Here is a 20,119-nt window from a genome sequence, read left to right as displayed (position 1 = left end):
TTATTACCTCTTATCTTTGGTAAAAGAGATGGGATCATATGTGCAACTCTTAAATCCAAGAAAATTCTTTGAAACCATCCATTGGACCGAACGCTCTTTAATAGGGATATGGATTGTAATTACCATCAAATCATGTTTTCTTTATTTAAATTAGTTTTTTAAAATACTATTAAGAAATATATGGGATAACGAAATTATACTATTCTATATTGAGTACCAAACAAAGCTTAAATTTCAACGATTTGTTAATTCTAAAAGAGTTGGCTCGGTGGTAAATTGACATTATTACCTCTTTGTTACGAGATCATTTGTGCAACTCTTACATCCAACAAAATTTCTTTGAAACTATCCATTGGTCCGAACGCTCTCTAATGGGGATATGGGTTGTAATTTTACAGCTCATTTCCTCCCTCTAATTGGTTGGTGTCTTTGGATGCGTATCTTTTTATAAAAAATAAAATAAAATAACGATTTGTTGAGATATTTTCTTGTTGTGTGAGTGTGAATCAAGTCGAGAATATACAAAGCAAAAAAGAGATATTTTTCTTTGGCAAGGGAATAAATATCTCCTCCGAATTTTTGTAGTGTGGTCCGTCAATCACGTGAGCGTGGACCCCACTGGTGAATACGTTGGTTGGTAAACAGTGTTGAATTGTGCCGCCTCGCCAACTGTAACATCTGAATCTGAATATGCTCCAAATTCATGGACGGGGCAAAGTCCTCAATGGGAATAACCGAATAACAGACAATTAGACAAACACAAAATCCAAATCTTAATTAATTAATTTCACTACTAATTTTGCAGTTAGTATAAACATATCCTCTATTTCCTTAAATAGTTTTGTTTTTTTTTTCTTTCCCATAAACATCTTTACTTTGTGTAGCTTGATTTAATTTTCCTAACTATTGTGGAAATATTAATTTTATTCTAATGGGACAAGTAACAATAAAGCTCATGTACTTTAAAAAAGGGTCAACTTTGGATAGTGTGGGTCACGTTAGCCATTCCATCCCATTTTTCGTCAAAACATGTTGACATTACAGTTAGTGAATGACATGTAATTTTTTTAAATTTTTTTGATATTCCACTTGTATTCCAGCATGTCATGTCATTGGAGCCCTTATACTTTTAGAAATGAGGCAAATAAGCCCTTATAGGTTTTAAAAATGGATCAATTCACCCCTTAGTTTCAATCAATTTCAAAATGCTCTGTATTTCGGTTTCACCATTTCAATCCTCATACAACAAAATCAATAGACAATCAAAACCCCAAAATCCCTAATTCAATTTAGGATTTATATTTTTCTATTTTATAAAAAGAAAACAATTTAGAAGGAATTGTTTAGAGAAAAACAAAGAATATAACAGATTTAGAGAGAGAAAGTCGTGAGCTCCAGAGAGAGATGACTGGATATATGTATTGTAGATGTACATTTTTGTATTTATTTGTTTGTTTCTAATTTTTGTAAAACAATGTTCAATTTTACATATGTTTTTTTATTTTTAACTTAAACTAAAGCCATGTTAACAAATTAGATCCATGTCAGCATGTTTTGACGGAAAATGGGATGGAAGGGCTAATGTGGTCCACCATCCAAAGTTGAAGGGCTTCTTTGACACAAAAAAAAAGTTGAGAAGCTTAGTTGATCCATTTTGAAAGTACATGGGTTTTATCGTTACTTGTCCCTATTCTAATCTACTTATGAGCCATATTTGGCTTAGTTAGAGCATCCACAGTGGTCATTGTAATATCCAACATTCCAAAACCATTATCTCTCTTCTCATCTCTCATGCGTGACACAATTTAATTGGATGAGTGAATCCACAATATACACTATTCATCAACACTCCATATATTCCAACACTCTATACTCATTTTCTTTATTTTCTCTCTTCCTTTTCATCACCTCTCTCTTCCTTTTCATCACCTCTCTCTTCTTTTTCATCACCTCTCTCTTCCTTTTCATCATCTCTCGCTTCACTATTCATCAACTATATACATACTCCAACTCTCAAGTATCATTTTTTCACAACTAAATTTTCAAGTGTCATTTTTCATTCATTATGTACATGTACCGCTATACTTATCAAAAAAGTAGCATTTCAAGTACTTCAAATACACTCCATTATACCTATTGTGAACATCTAGTACTTAACTTATCAAGAAAGTATCATCTCAAGTACTTCAAAATCATCCCATTGTGGATGCTCTTAGCACTAACCCTGGAACCTAATTCGAATAGACGGACACCAGCGCCCAAACATGCCAGTATAATCAACGCCCCAAAATCTTTACCATGGTTGGCGAAACCCTACTACTATTAACCCTAGTTAGACCTCGAGGGTTCTATAAAACAAACACTCGAGCCGCTACTTCTTCGACTCATTCTCTTTTGTTAGTTGCTAGTTCTTTCCGTTCAATTGTTTCGTTGTTCCTATGGCTTCTGCAGAGGTTGTTGAGTACCGGTGTTTCGTCGGCGGGCTCGCCTGGGCCACCGACGACCACGGTTTGTCCGAGGCTTTTAGCAATTTTGGCGAGATCCTTGAATCGAAGGTCCGTTTGTTGCGTTGCAGAAATCGGATCTGACCATATTCGGTTCTGTCGATTTGGATCTGTGACGTTCTGTTTCTGTTACTTATGATACTCTGTCTCTCTGTTACTATATCTGATTCTTTTACTTAACTCTCAATAATCGGTACGTTTATCTTCTTCCTTTTAGTAGAAGGCGAAGATCGATCGATTTATTTTCATTTTTTATCTCGATTTGAGATTCTAGATCTTGTAGTTGTTCGGATCTGATCATTTCTCTTGTTTTGGTGTTCAGATCATCAACGATCGTGAGACTGGAAGATCAAGGGGCTTCGGATTCGTGACCTTCAGCAATGAGAAGGCCATGAGAGATGCGATTGAAGGGATGAACGGTCAGAATCTGGACGGCCGAAACATCACTGTGAATGAAGCTCAGTCACGTGGTAGCGGTGGCGGAGGCGGATATGGCGGCGGCGGTGGCGGAGGCTATGCCCGTCGTGAGGGAGGATACAACCGCAACGGTGGCGGTGGTGGTGGCTATGGTGGAAGTGGAGGTGGCGGTTATGGTGGACGCCGAGGATATGGTGATGGTGGTGGTGATGGGGGCTCCCGCTACTCTAGGGGCGGAGGTGGTGGTGGCGGCTCTGGTGGTAGCTGGAGGAATTAGATCCTATTTAGGGGGTTATGCTTTATGGCGTTGATGGTTGCTTGGGATTATGGTTTCTCTCATAGTTGGGCGTCTTTCTTATAATCCAGTATTGTTGCAGTTACTATGTTGGTTCCTATGTTACTGTTGTGGTGGTTCTCTCTGTTTTTGACCGATGGTTATCTTAGCATAAAAATAGTGGAATGGAATGAATACACTTCTTCGTTTCTCTACTTTCTATTGTCGTTTCTCGAATATCTTGCTATTTGTTGTGATTTCTGGTGGTTGAAGATTTTATGCTACCAAACAATTAAACTAAACAAGGGCAGTTTCTTTGTACTTTTATTTAGTTAGATGAATGGATGATATTATTTAAGAGCAGTAGCAAAGGTCGCTTCGGTTGGTTAAAGTTGGAATACAGAAATTGTGGGTTAAGTCAACTTTTGACAACTTTTGTACAGAAATTGTGGATACTAAGTTTCATTTTGATCACTAAAGATCAAACGTACCAAGTTTTATTGAAAAAAATTTTTTGATACACTTTAGTCGGGCGATTTTTGGCTATTTAGGGCAGTCAATGGTTTGACGTGGCACGTTGATTGTTAGAATACAATTGTTTTTTACTTATTAGCATAATGACTCAGTCTTTAATGCTGGCATAAAATATTTTTAATAATTATTATAGTATCTTATTTGTCTTTTTAATAAATTAATACCTAGAAATCAAAAAAATCAAAATCAAAAAACTCAAAACGTCTCCCCAAATGTCTCTCATCATCATCCCCTAAACCAGATTTATGTAAAATGGGTTTTCGAGAATTGATTTGAACTCCCAAGATCAGATCCAAGTAAGATAATAAGGTTTTCAATGACATTGAGAGGATGACTTTGGACATTCAGGTCTATCTCCCACCCCTGACTTTCTGCAGCAACAAAGATAGGTTATGCAACATCGACGTCTTGACGTCAAGACATCTTTCTAGGTCCGGCAACATCGATGTCAACCCTTCCACCTACATCCAGCACCTCACCAAATACACATATGAATCTCTTGAAAACCCATTTTCGCTATTTTCCCTTTGAATCCCAACCCACGGCTTCGGCGTTTCTCAAGAGGTCGTCTTAATTGGAGATTTGTTCTGGCTGTTTTCTGTAGGTTTTTGGTTAGGATGGGTATCTTAGTGGCAGATTGAGGGATTGGTTGGGTTCACTTGTTCGATCTTGTTGATGAGAAAGTAGGATTGGGAAAGAAAATGGAGGGGGATGGAGGCCAAGGAATCTGAGCTATCGGAGGAGTTTATTGAGAAGGAGCTTTATGTTACGAGAAAAATGATAGAATTGAAGGAACTAGATCAAAAGGTAGAAGATGAATTTAGGGAAAAAGGTGAGATGGAGTTTTCAATTTTTTTAAGAAAAATTAATATATATTATAAAATTCCACATAATCACATTTTTTTTTTAAAAAATTGACTTATTTTATTTTTTAAATGCCACATAAGCTAACTGACTGCCCGGAATCCTCAAAATCTAACCGAGTGGTCAAAGTGTAAAAAAATTTTTTTTGGGTGATCAATTTGGAACGTTTGATCTTTAGGTAATTAAAGTGAAACTTTGAGTATCTTTCAGTGACCAAAAGTTGACTTAATCCCAAAATTGTGTTTTCAGGGGAGAAAGCTTTAAAGGGATCCCGGGGTGTCCCGTACTTTTGACTAGAGTCCGGTAGTAATTAGAGACCATTGGATTGAAAATTTTTAATCCTACGGCTCATTGTTTGCCCCAATTTTTGGGCAAGTCATCCCTCTCACAGAGACGCTCAGTTCTAACATTCTCAAATTTCTCAATCACAACCAATCTGTTTTGACCAAAGTTCTTTATCTTCCTCTCGAGTGTCTTGCAAAGAAGAACAAATTGGGTGAGGGCAAATATAATTTCGTTGGTTCTCCTCTTTCGTCTGCTAACCTTATTATTTGATTTGTTAGCTTGTCTGGGCTTTCACCATGAGGAGTTTGCTTTCTATATTTTAAAATCGATCTCCATTCAGCCTACTCAAACAGTAGGAAGTGGACAGATCCACTATTTCTGGCGAATTTTTTTGGTTATATTTAAGATTTTATAGAAAGTTAGTCTACGTAGAGGGTGCTGGTCATGGCGGTCTATTTAATTGCTCCTGATATCACATATGGCTTGAATAATTGAACTTCAGTTTCGATCCATTTTTGCAGTGCATTTTACTTGGAATTTCAGTTGGTTTTGTGGCATTGTCATATCTATGGATGTGTACATGTATTGGTACCCCAAAAGCCAAAACTATCTTGAACAGTATCATTACCTTCCAACCCAAGTTGACTGTGAAAGCGCCGACGTATCAAGCGTCGTCGGTGGTCAGGAGGTCAGGAAGAGGATAGAGTTTGCTAATGAGATGTATATGCCGCCATGGATGAAGAGAGTGTGTTGGAACTGAGTGTGTGAGGGGTGATGATGTGCCGGCCGAATGATTTAAACAGATTTCCTTATAGGGCCATTAGTATCTCCTCTGGTACATACTTGCCAATTTGTTCAATCAAAATATGAATAAAATCAATGTCGGTCAGTCCTCGATATGTGGACCTGCGAATGCACATGGAGTTGTTTTTTTACCAGATTAGCATTCTTGACAACACATTTATAGACTAGTATAGTCATTTTTGCTAATGATATGGTTCCATAAAAGTTAAGCTCCACAAGGTCTATAATCTAGTTGGCATGTCACCTAAATTTTTGTTGTAAAAATTATAAAGATGAATAATACTTTATCGCTTCTATCTCCTCTCTCTTTCTTATATCAACATCGTTCTCTCTCCATCTTCTTGCTTCTTTCTCCTCTAAGATTTCATCTCTTCGTTCCGGCGATTACAAGCTACAACGATGTAGTTATGTTGGTGGTTTGTTTGCTGTGGGTGTATTTTTCTCCTAGTGGGTTATTACAATGTGCAATTGACAGTGTATTTAGTCCAACTGATTATTACACAGTGCATTTTGGCAATGTATTTATCTCATACGAGTATTATACTGCACATTTGACAGTGTATTTATGCCAACACTCCACTATTATCAAAGAAACCCTGTATTTTTATCCATTTTCACAGTGTAATAAATAACACGATTAATTACATTATCCCAATATTCTACTGGTATCAAAGAAACTTGATAAATGATTATCATCATTTCACCAGAATTATAATTAAATTGTTAGTCCTGATAGTGTAATAACAAACTGCAAATGTTACATACATAACAAAAAGAAATTCAAAAAAAATTGTACAAAATAGTTCAAAAGAAAGCTAAATACATTGTTACACTGACAATATCATAAGAAAAATACACTACATCATGACATTGGACTTCAATGTCATCAAAGAAACTTCAACTTCATTGTCATCAAAGAAACTTGAACTCAGCTCCCCATGTTGATAGTTATGTTTGTTCTTGATAGTGTAATTAATTTGAGACAGTGTAATAAGGCACCGAAGAATACTGATGAAATCCGGACAAGCTTTTGGTTTTTTCCTTGCCTAAACTCATGTAAAGACAGAGAAGAATTTGAGAAGAATCTCAGTTTGTGATAATTTTATTCATAACGCTATACCTGCTATAGTGCGGTATATATACTTACTACAATGCCTATTAATTCCCAGTCATAATAGAACTTGAATTAAAATACTACTCTAATCAGCCGCACAAGCAAGGCTGTTATTATTTAATAAAGGAAACTAAATATACTCTTATTATAATGTAAATAGGAAACTATAGTAGACCCATAAGAATTATCAATCACCAACTGATTGCCCATGCACCTCAGCCGTGCTCTCCAAGTTACTTCCATATTCCGCATGCGAGGCCTCGGGCCCATGGCTTACTTGACTAGACTGGACTCGGTCCATCTTCATCTTATATCGTCGAGCCCGATTGTACGCGTTCTTGAGTTTGCGCCCTTGGTCCTCATCATTCCCATCCCCTTCAAGAAAGTTTTTGTCCTCAAAAACAAAATCTGGAAACTGCATTTTAATCATGGCCAACTCTTCCCACGTAGCATCTTCTTCGGCCAAAGATTTTCATTGTACCAGTAATTCCCACCGAAATCTATTCCATCGCTTCACTCGTCGGCTTTCCAGAACTTTAAGGGGCTGTAAAATAATATTTCCATCTAAGTTGAGAGAGGGTAAAGAATGTTCACTCACTGATAATTCGCCCACCTTACGTTTGAGTTGAGAAACATGGAACACAGGATGGATTTGAGTCCCAGACGGTAGGGCGAGCTTGTAAGCTACTTCACCAATTTTCTGCACCACCTGATACGGCCCATAATAACGACTACTCAATTTGTATAAAGCCTTCTGTGAAAGAGACTTCTGTCGATGAGGTTGAATCTTTAAATATACCTAATCACCTACAATAAACTGCTCCTCACGCCTATTTTGATCTTGGTATGTTTTTGTCCGATTATTGGACATGGCCAAATTGTCCTTGAGTTCCTTGATGAGCTCATCCCTCTCCATGAGTTCCTTGTCCACTTCACCATTGGGTGATGACCCCTCTGAATAGCACACTAAAGTTGGTGGAGACCGGCCATAAACATACTCAAACGGCAACCTTTTCGTTGATGCATGATAAGTTTTATTGTACCAATATTCCGCCCATGCTAAATAGTCTTCCCACTTCTGAGGATTCTGATGAGACAATGCCCGTAAATATTGTTCCAAAGTTCGATTAGTCACCTCTGTTTGTCCATCCGTTTGAGGATGATAAGCGGAACTCATTGACAAATTTGTCCCATGGAGCCGAAATAATTCTCCCCAAAAATTGCTTAAAAAGATCCAATCTCGATTAGAAACAATTGATCTTGGTATTCCATGGAGTTTAACCACATTGGAGATAAATAGCTGAGCTATCGATTTTGCCGTATAAGGATGCAAAATGGGTATAAAGTGAGCATACTTAGTCAACCTGTCTACCACCATAAAAATTCCATTCATACCTATTAGATCGAGGTAGTCCTTCAATAAAATCCATGGAAATATCCTCCCATATTCTTTCAGGTACCGGTAATGGTTGTAATAATCCGCTAGGCATTCGAGAATCATTCTTGATTCGTTGACAAATATCGCAAGCAGCGACGTAATGGTGTACATCCTTCTTTAACCCGGGCCAAAAAATATATTGGCGATACGTACCCAAGTACGATAAATTCCTGAATGACCGCCAATAACTGAATCATGAAAATGGCTAATAATGTTGGACCTCAATTCCTTATTTTCTGGCACAAATACTCTGCCCTTATAATGCAACAAACCACTTTTTGTTTCATAGTCCAGTACCTCATCACGCTTCTCCTCTATTTGTTTTTGAATTTCACTACACTTTGGACAAGATAATGTCAGATCATGAATTTTCTGCCATAGGGCCCAATTTGGCCCGGATATAGCACATAACAGTGCTCCTCCATCCCTTCTTGAAAATGCATCAGCTACATAATTCTCTCTCCCCGATCGATATTGTATTTCGAATTTGAACCCAAGTAACTTAGCCACAAATTTTTGTTGCTCCGGAGTAATAATCCGTTGTTCTAAAAGATGCCTTAATGGTTGTTGATCAGTGACAATAACAAATTTTTTTCCCAATAAATAAGGTCGTCATAGTCGCCCATTTTGAACTAACACAGCCCTAATGCCTGTATCGCTTGCATCAGTATGTACTTCAAATAAGTGATCAAAATTCGGCAATGCCAAAACAGGAGTGGATGATACGACATACTTCAATTTCTCAAAAGCCTCTTCCCCTTCTTTGGACCAAACAAATCCACCTTTCTTAAGCATATCCGTGAGAGGTCTTGCTATCACTCCATATCGCTCAACAAACTTCCGATAATAGCGGGAAGGCCGAGAAAACCCCGTAGGGAAGAGATAGACTATGGCTTTGGCCATGATTTCATGGCCTCAATTTTTCTTTGATCGACCTGAACCCCCCATTGAGAAATTATATGACCCAGGTACTCCACTTCCTTTTGTGCAAAAGAACATTTGGATGGTTTTATGTAAAACTGATGACGGGTTAGTATGTCCAATACAATCCACAAGTGACCAATATGGTCTTCCCATGATTTTGAGTATACCAGAATATCATCAAAAAATACTAACATGAACTTTCTCAAGTGCATGCCAAAAATTGAATTCATGGCGAATTGAAAAGTTGATGGAGCATTGCATAGACCAAATGGCATTACCTGATATTCATAATGACGGTGTGTTCGAAAAGCAGTCTTATGAATGTCCACTTCCCTGACTCTTATTTGGTGATAACCAGCCCGTAGATCCAATTTTGAAAAGAATAATGGCCCGCCTAGCTCATCCAACATATCATCGACGGTGGGTATCAGAAATCGATCCTTCACTGTTGCCTCGTTGAGTGCCCGATAGTCAATACAAAACAGGCAAGTACCATCCTTTTTTTTTCACTAACAGAACGGGTGATGAAAACGGGCTAGTGCTTGGTCCTATAAACCCACTGGACAACGTCTCCATTACTTGCTTCTCGATCTCATTCTTCTGAAAATGTGCATACCTATAAGGTGCAACATTAACTAATTTGGATTCATCTTTGAGGTTAATTCGATGATCAAAGGATCGACTAGGAGGAAGAGAATCGGGTTCCTTCATAACCGACAAAAATTCTTTTAACAAAGCTTGAACCTCTTCATGATTGGACATTAAACTTATATCTTATCCAGCTGAGTCATGTTCCTCCTCATGGATTGAAAAAATCTGCGCCTCACCCTTCCACGATCTTTCCACCGAATTGGCTTGAATTGGCTTCAAGTGGTGCTGATTATGTAGAGCTAATTGAACCCAATTACCATCTAGTACAAACTCCATGGTCATAGATTGATAATCTGATATTACTCTCCCCAAACTTTCCAGCCATTGTACTCCTAATATAACATCTAATCCCACCAATGTCAAAACAAATAAATCTGCACAGATTTGTATACCTTGAATCCGGATTGGCACATTGTCGCATACTCCGTTACACGTTAACTGCTCACCATTTGCAACCTTCACATCAAAGGACTCCGTCGATTTAATTGGCAGGTTCAACTTCTTTGCAATATCATCACTGATAAAATTATGAGAGGATCCGTTGTCAATAAGAACCATAACTGGCCGATTTTGGATCCATGCATGGAGTCTCATGGTTCGAGCTCCTTTTACCCCTGCAATGGCGTGTATTGATATCGTAGGATCCTGGGGTCGTTCTTGGTATGGCTCGTTCGAACTAATTGTTGATTCGCTTATCACTGACCTCATCTAGTTCAATAAGGAAGACTTGTGCAATCCGACACTTGTGCCCAGGAACAAATTTCTCATTGCAATTAAAGCACAAACCCTTCTCCCTTCGCTTCTGCATCTCATCCCATGACAATCTTTTCACTCCCGACGGAATAGTCTTTGAGAGCCCCTCAGAGGATTTGGGTATGACCACTTCGGCTGTAGGAAGGTTTGGCCGTCGAAAGTCTAATTTATTGCCTTTCCTCAAGTATGCCAAGTGATCATTCTCCATACGTGCTATTTCAAAGGCTTTTTTAATTGTGCGAGGTCTACGGGCTTGTACTTCTTTCGCTAGCTCGCTCTTCAATCCTCCAATCAACGTTCCGATAAGGGTCTTTTCCGGCCAACCTTGGACTAGATTGGCTTTTTGTTCGAATTCCCTTAGGAAGTCACGTAATTCACCGCTTTGTTTAACCATCGACAATTCTTCATCATGATCAATGTAGCCTGTTGGCCCAAATCGAGATAAGAGTTCTTTCTCAAAATCCCTCCACCGTATCTGCCTCCTTCTCTTGACATACATCTGTTCCATCCATTGCCACCACAAGTTTGCTTCTCCTTCTAAATAGAATGTCGCATAATCAACCCATTCACGTTTAGGAACTTCTTGATATTTAAAGAATTTTTTAGCTCTGCTAAGCCATGAGATCGGCTCTTCTCCCTTAAAAATTGGAAAAATCATTCGAGGCTTGCTGATATCCGTGGATCTTTCTCTTCTTCCGGTGACCTCTTCCTCGTCTGAGGACGTCTTCTCAGAGGAATCCGTAACTGACCCCGAACTGCTATTGTCATTGATGGACGCACAGTCGGATGTAATTTCCTTGCTGTTGCGTGGCCTTCTGCTGTTCTTCTTCTTGGCCAGCAATCCCTTCAGTTCAGTCAATTGTTGCTGCATCTCTTGATTGCTTAATTGAGCTGCCTGAAGATTGACTTCCAAGGTTTCGAAGCGTTCCTTGTTAGAACCCATTACAAGTTCTTTCAATGAAAGCACCAATGATGAAACCCAGACAAGCCTTTGTTTTTTCCTTGCCTAAACTCACGTAAAGACAGAGAAGAATTTGAGAAGAATCTCAGTTTGTGATAATTTTATTCATAACGCTATATCTGCTATAGTGCGGTATATATACTTACTACAATGCCTATTAATTCCCAGTCATAATAGAACTTGAATTAAAATACTACTCTAATCAGCAGCACAAGCAAGGCTGTTATTATTTAATAAAGGAAACTAAATATACTCTTATTATAATGTAAATAGGAAACTATAGTAGACCTATAAGAATTATCAATCACCAACTGATTGCCCATGCACCTCAGCCGTGCTCTCCAAGTTACTTCCATATTCCACATGCGAGGCCTCGGGCCCAAGGCTTACTTGACTAGACTGGACTCGGTCCATCTTCATCTTATATCGTCGAGCCCGATTGTACGCGTTCTTGAGTTTGCGCCCTTGGTCCTCATCAAATACCTTCGACGTGAGTCTCAATTTATGGTGGCCGTTTCGGTCGATGTAGGGTTGGCTAGGTCCTCCTCCCCTAAGGGAGTCCATTGGTGGTGTAGGGTTCCAAACCGACACTGAAATCAGCTGGATCGACACGTTTTGTCAGGTGGGTATCCACGGCTTTATGGTGAATTTCTGACAAAACCAGCGACTGTCAACGACAAGTGGTGGTTGGGCTTTGCTCATGAACCAGACGCTTCTTTTGGTGACAGCGACAGTCAAATTGGTGGCCGGACGAAGGAGTTCCATTGTTGGTTGTGAGAGAAGGAGATAGGATGTTGCTGGAGAGAGAGGGGAGATGGAGAGTGAGAGAAAGAGAGAGAAATAGATAAGAGAATATTAGATTTTGTTTTAATATTTGATTTTTTTGAAATTTAAAATTTTTGTATATTTGAATTTTTGCTTTGTTCTCACTTGACATGGCATGCCATGTCATTATAGAGGGTTTATGGATACTAATCCTATGGATGACTATCACTATCACTACCGATAATGTTTGGTGTTTTACTAATGATGCTAGACTTGGACCTAACTCTCTATTGTAAACCTAGGTTGACAATAAGAGGTTTGTCATCCGTTATAAGCTAGCCTCTAAATCCACCGTCTTTCGATGTGGGATTCTTATCAATCCTCCCTTCTTGGGAGCATTCACGACCACGTGCATGGCTTGAGCTGGACTATTTCGACCGTCGCCTCACTAACCACCCCAGACCTATGAGTTAGGATCACATAACCTTGTCAATCCAGTGGATCAGGGCTTTCCTTAATTACTTGAACGAACCTTTTTCTCTTTTCCATCCCGTCCCACAATGGATTTGGCCCACTGTCTACCAACCTAACTTGACAAGGGATGGACTCTGGGATAGGTCCGCCTACGATAGTATCAACCCACGAACCTGCCTATTGGCACGTGCACTCTCAACTTGAGCACCAATGATAAATACCTGTCACATGTTGGGTCTAAATTAACCTTACTAGCAAGTGTACTAGTCGGCGACTACAGCACAATGATGAGCAAGGGTCGAATCCACAGAGACGGTGTTATATCTAATCCAAATGTATATTTGTATGTACGTATGGACAATGCAAACAAAAGTAAAGTTCAACTCAAGATTGTTTGGTTGGGTAATTAAACTAAGACAAGCAAATAGCAAAGTGTTTTTGGTATTTTCTTAGAATAAAGATGCAACTAATGCAAGTGAGATGAATGAGATGAACACCAAGGCTTTGGAATCCCCCTTGGGAAATGACTTGCAATGACACAAATTCACACACATATTTGCTAATTCGGGCATAACGAATCCGTACCTAAGTCGGTTTTAGCGCACTTAAGCCAAATCTCCCTAAAATCGATTACTAGCCATCTTATTGGTCTAGGTCGGATATTCCTAAATACATTCTAGCCATCTTATTGGTCTAAACATGCATAGGAATTCATGGAGTTCTATGGAGATTAGAATTCATACAAATTGTCACCTAATTAAAGGGAGACACATTCCTAATCAAATGTTTCAAGAAGCATAATCTACTTGACATATTATTGTCTAAGCAAATTCTCCAAACAATTTCATCCAAAAACCTAAAGTGTTGGCCAAACACTACAAGCATGAAGAAATTGCAATCAAACATAGAAACACAAGATTTATACCCAAATCAACTCATATATATGTAAATCAAGTCATAAACAAAGTCATCAAACCCAAGGCTTCAACCTAGCCTTGGCACAAGAGATTTAGTTACACATAATGAGAGAAAAACACAAAAGGAGAGATGAGAAAATCATGAATAAACCCAATTAGTTGAGTAGATCCAAGTTGAGCTGAAGAATCTCTCCTCCTAGCTCCAAGAGTCGCCTTCCCCCTCTGGTTTCGCTCTCCAGAAACTCAGTTCTAGGTCTAAAAAAATGTCGTCGGCTCGGCAAGTTCGCGAATTAAAACATCCCAAAAAACTGTCTTGTGCGCCTAGGCGCGTTGTATTCACGCCTAGGCGCACCACGCCTAGGCGCACGCCTAGGCGCACGCCTAGGCGCAATCCTAGGCGTGCACAACTTCAAATTCACGCCCCAACTCGCTGGACTGGGCGTGCACAAGTGATACTGGGCGTGCACAAATATTGCGCCTAGGCGTGGAATGATTCCAAAATCTCCATACGACGTCCGATTTGCACGATTTTAGCGTCTACAGAAAGCTTGAGATGTCTAGTTTCCAATGCCTTTTATTTCGCTTGATTCCGATAACGTGACAAAAAGTTATAAGTATTTGAACACACGAAGGTCGGTGGACATTTTCTTCAGTTCAGCCCTTTTTTCATCACTTTTCATCCAAACCGCAATCAACCTATCAAAAAATACAAATCAAAACATAAATACACTCATTATTTATTTAAATGAAGCTTAAGAGGGGGAGATTCCTACCAAAAACAATAGGTATTATCACACCTATCATCACACGGGATGGGGGCTCAAGTCTAGCATCACAAATTTGGACCTAAATCTCTATTGTAAATCCAGGTTGACATTAAGAGGTTTGTCAAGCTAGACTCCAAATTCATTGTCTTTCGATGTGGGATTCTCATCATCATGCCACGACATTTTAGAGGTTGGTGAGGAACCAATTTGAGGAGGTTATAGGCACTAATGTGGAAGCTACTCCACCACATAGTTGTAGATATCCAAAAGGTCGGTCACATAGACGCACTCATGTACCCCTTGCTACTGAATTTACAATGCATCCCTCATAGTTGATGCAGGATGAGGTTGGTCCATTTACTATTTCTATCACATGGATTAGGCACATGACCATATGATATTTTGTATGTTTTTACTAGTTGTTGCTACTGAATTTACAATTACGGTTTTGTATTTTTTGAAACCAAAACCAATCCAAAACCATCAAATCTAATAATTACGGTTAACCGATTAATCGGTTCGGTTTCGATTTGAAGGGATGAATCTTTTGTCCTCTCTGTTAGTTAAATTATTTTTTGCTAAAGAGAAAAAATGAGTGATCTGCCAATCAGGGTTGCTGGGTTGTAATGATGATGCAACTGTTGAGATTGTAGAGTATGTTATGCATTTTTTTTAGATCTTGCGTATATTTATTTGTGCAAGTTCTAGAGAGAGAAAGAGTGAGAGAGGGAGAGTGTTGTCCTTTTACAAGTGCAAGCCAATGAGAAAGTAGGTATTGTCCTTTCACAACTACAAGCTAGCCAACTACAAGATCACAAGAGCGGAACATGCTTTTATTCATCATCAATTTTTTTTTTTTTTTTAACATGCATGTAATTAACTAGTGCCAAGAATATCACTAACACGGTGTTCTAGATCATCTTAAAGAAAGTCCACATTCAACATCTATTCACCCAAGTCATACCCCACAAGCATACATTCTTGTGCAAGTGAATTCAAGTGATTATCCAATAGAGTAGACGTCAAGCATATAGAAGGATAAGATGGGTTCCACAAACCAAGATCAGCTGCATTTCAATATAGCACTCAATTCAACAGAAAATTCCCATAAATATGCAAGATTCAAGCACTGAAATTTTATTTTTTTTTTAAATTCAGCTACAACAAAAATCATGTGAAATTTGGCACAAGATAATCCATATGCAGTCCACCACCCCACACTTTAAAGAATGCATTGTCCTCAATGCAAAACATAACAATGTAATAATGCACTAAAAAGAGGACAAGTTGAAACAATACAACCTGGGGGTTAGAGTCATGCATCGAGTGGATTGGGGTACTGGCCTAGCCACAATTCTTCAATGTCTTCATGAACCCTTTCTTGCATATGACCCTTTTTTTTTTTTTTTTTTTTTTTTTTTGTGTAAACACACACGCCTAGGCGTGCACAAGGTGCGCCTAGGCGTGCACAATACGCGCCTAGGCGTTCACGATACGCGCCTAGGCGTGCACGATACGCGCCTAGGCGTGCACGATACGCGCCTAGGCGTGCACGATACGCGCCTAGGCGTGCACGATACGCGCCTAGGCGTGCACAATACGCGCCTAGGCGTGGTCTGGCTGTAAACATAATGCCCAGAAATTTAAACTTTCCTGCAGCCAGATTCCAACAAATTCAAACTAACATCCACACAAGATTTTGTCAATAAAAATGGAATAATGAAGAACAAAAGGATACACAAAAGGATATACTTCATTGGGTTGCCTCCCAAGTAGCGCTAAGTTTAATGTCTTCAGCCAGACGTAGTTGTACCTACAAAATCAACCATGTATGCATCAACACTTAATAATTTAAGCAAACTCTCACCCCAAACTTTAAGAACATGCATGGTCATCAATGCAAATAAATAAAGGGAGGGAGAAAGCTTAAACACAACACTTGTTTTAGATAAAGAGAGAGACAACCTGATTTGGAGAAATCACCACAAGCCTCAACACCTTCACAACAATTCTTGGGAAACAAATCAAGGAGGATGGTGCACAGGATACTTTCCATTCAGAATCCCCGAAACATTTGGCCCACAGAATTGAAATTGACGAGCCACAAATTTCCACCCTTTTTCTATCTTAGAATTCGTTATCGTGAAAGTACCATGGATAGACAATTTCAATGTCTCAAAAGGAGCACACACTTTACCTCTCAACATTGTTTTGGACCGTGCCTTTTTCAACTTCCTTGCTCTTGTCCGCATGCCTTTCAAAGTTGGAGATAGCTTGCTAGTAACAAGGGAAGTAGCCATGAGCTCGTTGGATATTGGTGATGATGGGGTCTTTTTGCCTTCATTGCTATCACCATCCACATATTCAACAACCTCATCACTTGAAGCCGTTTGTGTCAATAAATTCACTCTCTCATGGCCTACCATATCAACATGAAGGCATTCTCTAATGACATCTGGACTCTTCATAGCCTTAAAAATTTTGAACTCAATGGTCTTGTCAAAGACTGTCATTGTGAGCATGCCCTTTTCCACATCTATAATGGTCTTTGTGGTAGCCATAAAACCACGGCCTAGAATGAGTGGTACATCTCTTGTCGGATTAGGTTCACCCTCCATATCAAGCACCAGAAAATCCACCGGAATAACAAATTCACCCACCTTTACTAAAACATCTTCAACTAGCCCAAAAGGATGCACTAAAGAACGATCCGCTAATTGGAGAGTGACTGATGTTGGTTTCAACTCACCGATCTTCAATGTAGTGTAAACAGAATAAGGCATGATATTCACACTTGCACCAAGATCCATCAAGGCCTTTTCAATTTCTTTCTCTCCAATAATACAAGGAATGGTAAAGCTACCCGGATCTTTTAATTTGGGTGGGAGCTTCTTTTGTAAAATAGCACTTGTCTCTTCGGAGAGAAATACTTCTTCATGATCACCAATCTTTCTTTTGTTAGTGCACAACTCCTTCAAAAATTTTGCATATGCGGGAATAGACTTAATTGCCTCAATGAGTGGAATATTAATCTCCACCTTCTTCAAAACTTCAAAAATATCCCGATTATACTTGCTTTTCTTAGCCGGTGCAAGACGAGATGGAAAAGGCACTTTTGGAACATACTCTTCTACTTCCGACTTTTCCTTCTCAACATGAGGTATTTTGGAAACACTTGGCTCCACCGCTATAGGTTCATCATGATTCTCACCTTCAAGCTTTTTATACTCAATCTTGTTATCCACGTTTTTCCCACTTCGCAAAACAGTAATAGCATTAGCATCTTCATACTGCTTAGGATTTACCTCAGGTTGACTCGGCAGCTTTCCTGGCTGTCTTTCACTCAAGGCATGAGCAAGTTGTCCTACTTGCATTTCAAGCTTTGCGATAGATTGAGTATTACTGGAAACAGTTTGTTGCAACTGAGTCATTGACTTGCTCATCTCTGCTTGTGAATGTTGCATTGAGACTTGTGATTGAGCAAGTTGGGAAATAAGGTCCTCCATAGTAGACTTCCTTGCATCTTGAGAAGGTGGCTCGTGTCGTGGAGCTTGCCAAGGTCTAGGCCCTTGATTGAAATTCTGGGGTGAAGCATAGGAGAAATTGGGGTGATTCTTCCATCCTGGGTTATATGTGTGAGAAAACGGATCATTCTGCTGCCTATGAAAAGGTTGAATAGCATTAACTTCAGCTTCAGGAAATGTCCCACTTCTAGAACATACATGAGTAGGATGATCGGTGCCTCCACAAATGCCGCAAGGATCCAAATTTCTGCTCAGCAAAGTCACTACCGCATCCAATTTCCTAGCCACAGATGCCATCTCTGTATTTGAACCACTAGCCTCATAAACCATGTGTCTAGGAGCATCAAGATCACGATTATCCCATTGTGAGGAATTTGCCACCACAGTCTCAATAATTTCATTGGCTTCAGTTGGTTCCTTAGCCATAATATTTCCTCCAGCAGCTGCATCTAACCTATGGCGGCATTCATCAGCCAGATGTTGGTAAAAGTATGATATAATCTGCCATGGCAAGAATTGATGATGTGGGCAACCAATCAATAAAGTTTTATATCGCTCCCAAGCCTTAAAAAGTGGTTCTCCCTTGTTCTGCCTGAAATGGAAAATCTGATCCCTAAGCCTCTGTGTCCTTGACAGAGTATAGAACTTCTGAATAAACTTAGCAGAAAGTTGATCCCAAGAAGTGATAGAATTTGGTGGCAGAGTCTTGAACCAGATCTTAGCACTTTCCTTAAGAGAAAAAGGAAATAGCTTCAACCGTATGAACTCTTCAGATATGCCTTGAATTTTTTGAGTGCCACAAATCTCCAGAAAATTATCAATGTGATCACTAGCATCTTGATTTTCCGCTCCTGAGAATGATGGGAGCATGTTAATCACATGACATTTAAGCTCATAAGATAGATTTGGCGGAATGGTTGGTAATATGATGCAAGATTGTCTAGTAGAGAATTGTGGCATAGAGTAGTCCATGATGGTAACAGGAGCATTTGCATTGTTGCCAACTTCTTCACGATTTTCAGCCATGCTTGCTTGTTCAGAATGTTCTCCCAAAATTTTGTCACTAGACGAACTAGAGCTGGATGTAGGAGAGATAGACCGAGTAGAAGATTGCTCCTCAAGAAGGTCCTTGTCTCTCTTGTTCCTTCGGGTACGTTCCAAGTCTAGATCAACAGGAAGAATTTCAGTATCTTGAGAACGCCTTCCTTGCATGAACTACAAACAAGAAAGAATAGTATAAGGATCACTAATTGTCAAGTAAGTAAAAACTAAACTAAGTATGTAAGTATCTATGTATATAAACAAGAGTGGTTCAAATATAAGCAACCGTCCCCGGCAACGGCGCCATAAACTTGTTGGGTCTAAATTAACCTTACTAGCAAGTGTACTAGTCGGCGACTACAGCACAATGATGAGCAAGGGTCGAATCCACAGAGACGGTGTTATATCTAATCCAAATGTATATTTGTATGTACGTATGGACAATGCAAACAAAAGTAAAGTTCAACTCAAGATTGTTTGGTTGGGTAATTAAACTAAGACAAGCAAATAGCAAAGTGTTTTTGGTATTTTCTTAGAATAAAGATGCAACTAATGCAAGTGAGATGAATGAGATGAACACCAAGGCTTTGGAATCCCCCTTGGGAAATGACTTGCAATGACACAAATTCACACACATATTTGCTAATTCGGGCATAACGAATCCGTACCTAAGTCGGTTTTAGCGCACTTAAGCCAAATCTCCCTAAAATCGATTACTAGCCATCTTATTGGTCTAGGTCGGATATTCCTAAATACATTCTAGCCATCTTATTGGTCTAAACATGCATAGGAATTCATGGAGTTCTATGGAGATTAGAATTCATACAAATTGTCACCTAATTAAAGGGAGACACATTCCTAATCAAATGTTTCAAGAAGCATAATCTACTTGACATATTATTGTCTAAGCAAATTCTCCAAACAATTTCATCCAAAAACCTAAAGTGTTGGCCAAACACTACAAGCATGAAGAAATTGCAATCAAACATAGAAACACAAGATTTATACCCAAATCAACTCATATATATGTAAATCAAGTCATAAACAAAGTCATCAAACCCAAGGCTTCAACCTAGCCTTGGCACAAGAGATTTAGTTACACATAATG

General features: G+C 39.1%; 1 protein-coding gene and 1 non-coding gene across 2 annotated transcripts; both read left to right on the top strand.

Moving 5' to 3' along the window:
• The first annotated feature begins 2,382 nt into the window (after positions 1-2,382).
• On the top strand, positions 2,383-3,410 carry LOC119990558 (glycine-rich RNA-binding protein-like). Its single transcript, XM_038836531.1, has 2 exons — positions 2,383-2,555; positions 2,827-3,410. The coding sequence occupies exons 1-2, from the start codon at positions 2,439-2,441 to the stop codon at positions 3,196-3,198; spliced, it is 489 nt and encodes a 162-aa protein (XP_038692459.1). The 5' UTR covers positions 2,383-2,438; the 3' UTR covers positions 3,199-3,410.
• Positions 3,411-18,484: 15,074 nt separating this feature from the next.
• On the top strand, positions 18,485-18,591 carry LOC119992337. Its single transcript, XR_005466342.1, has one exon. It is a non-coding gene; the product is annotated as a small nucleolar RNA R71 (small nucleolar RNA).
• The last annotated feature ends 1,528 nt before the right edge of the window (positions 18,592-20,119 follow it).

Source organism: Tripterygium wilfordii, chromosome 22 (assembly GCF_013401445.1).
Source record: "Tripterygium wilfordii isolate XIE 37 chromosome 22, ASM1340144v1, whole genome shotgun sequence".
Taxonomy (NCBI): Eukaryota; Viridiplantae; Streptophyta; class Magnoliopsida; order Celastrales; family Celastraceae; genus Tripterygium; species Tripterygium wilfordii.
The sequence above is the reverse complement of the archived record's forward strand: the minus strand, read 5'-3'. Positions and strand labels throughout refer to the sequence as shown.